This window comes from Lutzomyia longipalpis, chromosome 3, assembly GCF_024334085.1.
Source record: "Lutzomyia longipalpis isolate SR_M1_2022 chromosome 3, ASM2433408v1".
In the NCBI taxonomy this organism is placed as follows: Eukaryota; Metazoa; Arthropoda; class Insecta; order Diptera; family Psychodidae; genus Lutzomyia; species Lutzomyia longipalpis.
In genome coordinates, this window is record NC_074709.1 from 12,102,364 (window position 1) to 12,109,031 (window position 6,668).

At 41.1% G+C, this 6,668-nt stretch overlaps 3 protein-coding genes across 3 annotated transcripts; 1 reads left to right on the forward strand and 2 right to left on the reverse strand.

The window, feature by feature from the left end:
- Window positions 1-27: 27 nt before the first annotated feature.
- On the reverse strand, window positions 28-894 carry LOC129794343 (lachesin-like). The gene has a single exon (XM_055835144.1). The coding sequence runs from the start codon at window positions 892-894 to the stop codon at window positions 28-30; it is 867 nt and encodes a 288-aa protein (XP_055691119.1).
- Window positions 895-1,084: 190 nt separating this feature from the next.
- LOC129792202 (exocyst complex component 3) lies at window positions 1,085-3,571 on the reverse strand. The gene is made up of 2 exons (XM_055831023.1): window positions 3,198-3,571; window positions 1,085-3,134 (listed from the first exon to the last, which is right to left on the reverse strand). The coding sequence occupies exons 1-2, from the start codon at window positions 3,434-3,436 to the stop codon at window positions 1,154-1,156; spliced, it is 2,220 nt and encodes a 739-aa protein (XP_055686998.1). The 5' UTR covers window positions 3,437-3,571; the 3' UTR covers window positions 1,085-1,153.
- Window positions 3,546-6,651, forward strand: LOC129792211 (40S ribosomal protein S5). The gene is made up of 4 exons (XM_055831045.1): window positions 3,546-3,649; window positions 4,039-4,441; window positions 4,666-4,881; window positions 6,489-6,651. The coding sequence occupies exons 2-4, from the start codon at window positions 4,043-4,045 to the stop codon at window positions 6,555-6,557; spliced, it is 684 nt and encodes a 227-aa protein (XP_055687020.1). The 5' UTR covers window positions 3,546-3,649; window positions 4,039-4,042; the 3' UTR covers window positions 6,558-6,651.
- The last annotated feature ends 17 nt before the right edge of the window (window positions 6,652-6,668 follow it).

The window sequence follows — 6,668 nt, forward strand, 5'->3', positions numbered from 1 at the left end:
AGGATCCTTGTAATCTTCTGATTGTTCTTAAGCCTGATCATCATGTTCTGAATCAGCAATTGGAGTCACATTTGCGGTTTCTGTTGCATCCTCAACATCAGATTGGGCATCCGGGGCATCCTTGGTGGATACAGACTCCACACTGTCCAGCGGATCCGCTAAAATCGGGGTAATTGTTGTTTTGGGCAGGAGTACAGTCAGGCTAACATTCTTAACAAGCTGATCTGGAGCACTAACAAGGCACTCATAGGTTCCGGAATCTCCAACATTGCTCTCCTTGATGCTAAGTGTTGAAACTGATGATGAATCCGCTGAATGGTCATTCTTCACGGAAATTCTTGGATCTCTGAGTACCAGAATGTCATTAACTGAAATTACGACAATTCCCTTCCTCCAGATCAAAGCGTAATCCCCGGCATTCTCAGTTGAGCACTGAAGATCCACAGAATCTCCCACAGAGATTTCCAAATCTTGCGTTATTTTTGTAATCTCTGGTGTGGCATCTTTCACAACAACTTCCACGACCTTTGAATATGCTTTCGTCATTGAGACAACAACGGCGCATTGATACTTCCCGGAGTCATGAAGATTTGCATCCTTGATCTTTAGTTTGTAGGTGGTTTCATCGTTTGAAACCTTAATGGAAAATCGACTATCCCGCAGAATTATGTTGCTTCCCGTTGACAGGAACACTGCATCCCATCCTGAAGGATCACTGCCCAATTTCTTCCACATAACTGGGAAGTTTCCGGCATTTCTCGTGGAGCACTCAAGATCAATTGTGCGACCAATTTTACTCACATGCTTTCCACTAATCTCAACTGTTGGTACCTCCTCCTGTTGACTCCAGCATCCAAGGATGAGGGTCAGGAGGAAAATTATTGGAAAATTCATTTTTTTCGCACAATTAGAACGTTTTCTTCCCTCTAGAAAGCTTCAAAATCTCTGCTTGAATGAAAATCTTCGAACCTAGAGAACCTCAAGTTCTAATTTTAGTTTCTAATTTTTCTTCATGTGTGGGCAGCGTGGGAGGATTAGGAAAAACCTTTCCACACTTGAAGGACGTGAGAGAAAACAACAAGAATTTTTTATTAGGAGTTTATTTTTAATCTTTCCCCTCATCTGGACAAGACGTCTGCATCCTTGACAGTTCCTACCACAATCGATCCGAAAAGACAATCTCCTTGAAAATACTATCCTGCTTATCGTGACTAACTGTGCTCTTCCGGGAACGTATTGCATCCTGAATTTTTTCCTTAACTTCATTGGCTTTGATGTCATTGCGAATGTAGAAGAGGCGCATCAGTTGATCCTCACTTATGGAGGGATAGCTGGCGAAGAGGGTATGGAGGTCCAGCACCAACATCTCAAAGTCACACGTCAGGAGATTCCCGAGTGTTGAGATGATCTTAATGGGGGAATCTGCTCCCTTTGCCCCAAATCCCGTCTCGTCGAATAAACTCCGCAGCTGATTGGCTTCTTCGGTGATCTTCTTGGCCAGTACGTGGCATTCCTGGCGAGGTTTGCTGATTCTCTTTGAGAGCATAGCACGAAGGTAGCGCTTGGCGACAATCTTCTGTGCCTCCTGGATGACGTACTCGAAGTTGATGACACGCAGATGGTTGTAGTCACTGAAGTAGTCCGCAAGGGTGGCACAGATGGTCTCCACGGTGACACTGGATGTGGTCCATTTGGCCGTAAAGAGCTCATTGAAGTGCACCTCGAGATCCAAGAAGGCCTCCTCGAGGAGGAATGACGCCGCCTCATTGCGCAACTGCTGGAACGTCCCGATTAACTCCTCAAAGTGCTCATAGCAATCTGTGCGGGATTTTGGCCAGTACAGCTGCTTCATCTGATGCGCCAGCTCAATCATCTGCTGGCAATTGTTGACGATTGTTATCATGTGCTGCGTGAAGTAGGGAGCGCGACTTCTATCGCGGAAATGGGCTTCCTTGAATTCAAAAATCCCCACACGGTACTTCCGGCCGTAGCTGACCACTTGCTGGACACTCAAGACGAGTGCATTGAAGGTCAGTTCGGCGTGAATGGTGTTGGTGACTTGGAGATTCTGATCGATCATCTGGAAGATGATAACGGGGGCTGAAGTGTGGTAGTACTTCTCCTGATCCTCCTCATCCGGAGCTGCTCCATTCTGCCAATCCAGCTTCTCCGTCTCCAATGTCTTTGTCATCCAATCCTCATAGTTTCTCTCCATTGTCCGCAGATACTCCGTCTCCATCTGCTTGAGAAGCTCCGGCTTTATCAGAGGTCCCAACTTTGCAACGTCCACATGGAGTTCCGCGTGTCCCATCAGCTCCTTCCCGCTGTACGTGTTGGTTGTCCACGAAAGAATCGAAACGTACTCATTCCCCTCGAGGCCTTGCATTACAATGTCTTCCAAGTACTTGGACAGAGCTGAGTGGTACATCTTCACGTATTCATTGAAGATGTCATAGTGAGGCGGGAAGCAGGGCACACAGAGTGACTTGACAACCCTCAGATCCTCCTGGATGAATTGCCGAAGAATTTCCAGATTCCTCACGAGCCAGAGTTTATTGTCGACACGCTCCTCGAGCTTTGAGCCCTCAATCCGCTGCACCACGGACTTATTGAGCACATCCATGGCCATCTTTCGCCACTCCTTTGGCCTTCCGGGAGGCATGAATCCCGTCTGCTTCTGCTGCGCCACAGCAAATTGATCACTCTTCTCCTCACGCTCAATTATCCGGAGCGCTGTAACAATCACCGTGGGCTCCTTCCGAACAGTGTTTAGGGTACGATTGAGGATCAAACGGATCTTCCGCTCGAGCTCCTGAGAGACTGACTCCACCTTTTCAAAGTACCTCTTCAGCGTTATCTTGTCATGGACATACTGCTTGGGCAGTTTATGCAACTCAAAGAGAAGATCATCCCGGGAATTCTCCAAGTCTGACAGGCACTGATGGGCGTGTAGGAGTTTATCTTCTTCAATCCATTGCATTGTTTTTGACACACTCGACTGTACCGTGAAGATGTGCTTCAAATTCTCCATTGCTGTGGCGTACTGGGAGTGCTTTGTGTTCTCATCACGTACAGGATCGAGTGCTTCATTTATCTCCGGGACAGTTGATAGGAGATCCTCAACTTCCTTCATTCTACAGGCAAAGAGAATTCGCTCAATAGAATGCAGGAAAATAACCAAAAATAAGAGAAATTACCTGACTTTGATGTCCTGGATGTTTGCCAGGCAGGATTCAAGTTGCTTCAACCCAACACGAACTCCATCCAGTTGATTCTGCATTGCAGTCTTCAGCTGTGATTCCACAGAAGCCTTCTTCCGGGAAATTCTATTCCTGTACTGATCAACTTTTTCAAGTTGCCCAGAACGAGGAAGCATATTCTTCACATCCCTAATGGCCAATTCTTTGGCTTCCCTCTCTAATTCTTGCAAATCCATGTTGTTTTTATTTATTCTCTTGACTACAAAATAATTGCGATTTTCCTCACAAAAAAAACTTTTTTGATTGAAATAGTCGAAGTAGTCGAATATTTGTCTAAAACATTTTATACGAATTTTGGCGGAAGTTCTTCTTACGTCAAACGCCAAACTTTCTTTCCGTCGACAAGTTTTCTGTGGACGCAAGTTCCAGCTTGTATTTAAGTAAAATTTGTAAGTAAATACCGCTCAAAAGTAACTAATTTTGCATAAAAAAGTGAAATTAGTTGTCCTTTTGACTTTTTGCAAAGGAATATTTTCATTTGGGGTGATAATTTAGTGGAAAATTGTGTTTGTTTTCCTTTCACTTCCATGTTCACAACACGTGTCATATTTCTTGAGAAAATCACAATTTTCCCTGATATTTCCATGAAAAATCTGTTTCTCCTTAATTAAGGAGGCTTTGTGGATTGTTTTGTTGTGTTTCTGTACATTTTTTAGCTGTTATTGCAGATTTTTTAGCATGTAAATCAGACAAAGTACATAACCTCACTTATATGTGTCTTTCCGGATTTACTTTGATTGAATTTGAATGTAATTGCTATTTTCGTTTAAAATTTCAGCACCATGAGTGAAGTAGCTGAACCGCAGCAGTTTGAAACGTTCGAGGAGACCCCACCGGAGACTCCCGCCATGCAGGTGGAGGAGCACACGGTGGTGGCACAACCAGCCGAACTCCCGGACATCAAACTCTTTGGGCGCTGGAGTTGCGACGATGTCCATGTGTCCGACATGTCCCTTCAGGACTACATTGCCGTTAAGGAAAAGTACGCGAGGTATTTGCCCCATTCAGCTGGCCGATATGCCGCCAAGCGCTTCAGGAAGGCTCAATGCCCCATTGTTGAGCGCCTCACCAATTCCCTCATGATGAAGGGACGCAACAACGGCAAGAAACTCATGGCCGTGCGTATTGTTAAGCACGCCTTTGAGATCATTCACCTTCTCACCGGAGAGAATCCTCTTCAGGTAATTTTCTTTTTAATAATCTTTTGTATTTCTCACGTCCTGTCTCTAAAACCCTTTGCTGCCCTAACAAAGCTAAAGGGTATCACCATGGACAAGAAGAAAAGGTCCATCTTTCACTTTTAACACCCCCTTTAAAGTAGAAGGTGTTGAAATAAAATTGAGATCGACAAATGAAAGAAAATTTCAAGAATAAGATTTATTAATTTGAATTATTATTTCAACAGATTCTCGTGACAGCCATCATCAACTGCGGCCCCCGTGAGGACTCCACGCGTATTGGTCGTGCCGGTACTGTCCGTCGGCAGGCTGTGGATGTTTCACCGCTTCGTCGTGTGAATCAGGCCATCTGGCTGCTCTGCACAGGAGCCCGTGAGGCTGCTTTCCGGAACATCAAATCCATTGCCGAATGCTTGGCTGACGAGCTCATTAATGCTGAGAAGGTAAGTCTAATATTTTTACTCATTTCCTTTTCTATTATTAAGTGCAAATTTGGAAATTCAGTGAAGAAGCAAAGTAATAGCAAAGTAAGTAATGTCAATTTCTTAGCCGTTTTGCTTTTATTTTTTGTTCTCTAAGAGGTTTTATTAATGACTAAATTTTCATAAAATCTTTAAAAAAAGCTTATTTAGAAACCTCTTTTATGAAGAATCTAAAAGGTTTTTCAAACTGATTTTTCTATTTTAAATTTGAAAAATCAGGGGAATCATCAGCTATGATGGCACCCCCTTTATTAAATAAATAAATAAATAAATAAATAAATTTGAAAAATATTTGGGAAGATTGGGGCTATATAAAATTGATTTTATTTGAGTTCACAAAAATAAAGGAGTTTACCCGTTTATATTTGGGAAAACTTTTCATTCCAATAAGCAATCATATTAGGCATAAATTTATTTAAAAAAAATCAGGAAGCAATAAGAAAAAAATGATAAGAGACTTTTCATTAGCACCTGAGTTAAAGTCTACAATGAATTAATTTTCAAAAATACTAAAAATGACGTCATTTTTGCACTTTTTGTCTTCTAATCCATAAAACATTCATGCAAATCCTTCGTCATTAATTTTTAATAAGGTCTTATTTTGCTTTGTAACATTTAAAAAAAAGGAGAAATGAAAATGGTGACGTCATTCTTCTTATTTTTAGGAGAACTCTTATCACCTTTTTCCTGTTGATCCCAGGAGAAAGTCTCTAAGTTTCTTATTGATTTATTCACTTACTACGAGATTACGCAATATTTCTTATAAAAAAAATTGATTTTTTTACACGAAAATAAGTAAACTCCTTTTATGTTTAAAGTAAACAAAAAAAAAATACAAAATGAATTTGTGTAAAATTGCTACACAATTGAGATATATTTTCCGGCAGCACAACAATTATTTTTCGAGCAAGGGGATGGTTTAACCTCATTTTCAGTGAAGAAAAGTCACTTTTTGTTGAACAAAATGTATGAGGAATTCTCGAATCTCGCCCAATCTCGACCGATTCCCGAGAAACACTTTAACTTTTTTTATATTAATAATGTTATTTCGATGATGAGAAGGGATCAACCGAGAGCTAATTAAATGTACTTTCGATTGCAAGTGGAATTGTGCAAATTGATCGCATATTTTGATCGGAAGAACCTGCTGCCTCACTAAAAGTACTGATTTCTCGGGGTTGGGCATCCCCTTGTTTTCGAGCGACAAAATTGTGTATTGATTAGCAGCAATTACGGCCTACATGTAAATTGTCTTGAATCAATTTTTCCATTGTTGAAAGGGAAAGATTCTCAATTGTTTGCTTTCTCACGCCAAAAAAATGTTTAAAGTCCTTTAAAATGCTGAACAGCTCAATTCTAATGAAGTTGTTGTTCAGTTTCGCTTATGGACAAGAAAAATCTCTCTCTAGAGAGATCCTCTAGCAATCCTAGAGTCTGTTGTTAAATTATCCTCAAGGCAGATTCTGTGGAAACTTTTGGAACAATTATTCCAAAAATGAAAAAAAAAACTCACGAAAGTTGAGATAAAAAAAAACGTAAAATGGTTTTTATTTTCCCGCCTTTTTTAGGGTTCATCCAACTCGTATGCGATCAAGAAGAAGGACGAACTGGAGCGTGTCGCCAAATCAAACAGATAAGAAAATCCACACACTTACAACGGATTTGTTGTAATGTAAAATGGAAGTTCGTGAATAAAAAAATCCGACATTTCCATAAAAAAAATACTAAAAATCTTGATTTTTTTTTTG

What these genes read in the sequence shown, in the direction of transcription:
- LOC129794343 (XM_055835144.1), bottom strand. Translation starts at nt 894, where the DNA reads ATGAATTTTCCAATAATTTTCCTCCTGACCCTCATCCTTGGATGCTGG.
- LOC129792202 (XM_055831023.1), bottom strand. Translation starts at nt 3,436, where the DNA reads ATGGATTTGCAAGAATTAGAGAGGGAAGCCAAAGAATTGGCCATTAGG. An exon ending in ATCCAGGACATCAAAGTCAG is followed by an intron (nt 3,135 to 3,197) that starts GTAATTTCTCTT and finishes CTTTGCCTGTAG; the next exon opens with AATGAAGGAAGTTGAGGATC.
- LOC129792211 (XM_055831045.1), top strand. Translation starts at nt 4,043, where the DNA reads ATGAGTGAAGTAGCTGAACCGCAGCAGTTTGAAACGTTCGAGGAGACC. An exon ending in CCGGAGAGAATCCTCTTCAG is followed by an intron (nt 4,442 to 4,665) that starts GTAATTTTCTTT and finishes TTATTTCAACAG; the next exon opens with ATTCTCGTGACAGCCATCAT. An exon ending in AGCTCATTAATGCTGAGAAG is followed by an intron (nt 4,882 to 6,488) that starts GTAAGTCTAATA and finishes CGCCTTTTTTAG; the next exon opens with GGTTCATCCAACTCGTATGC.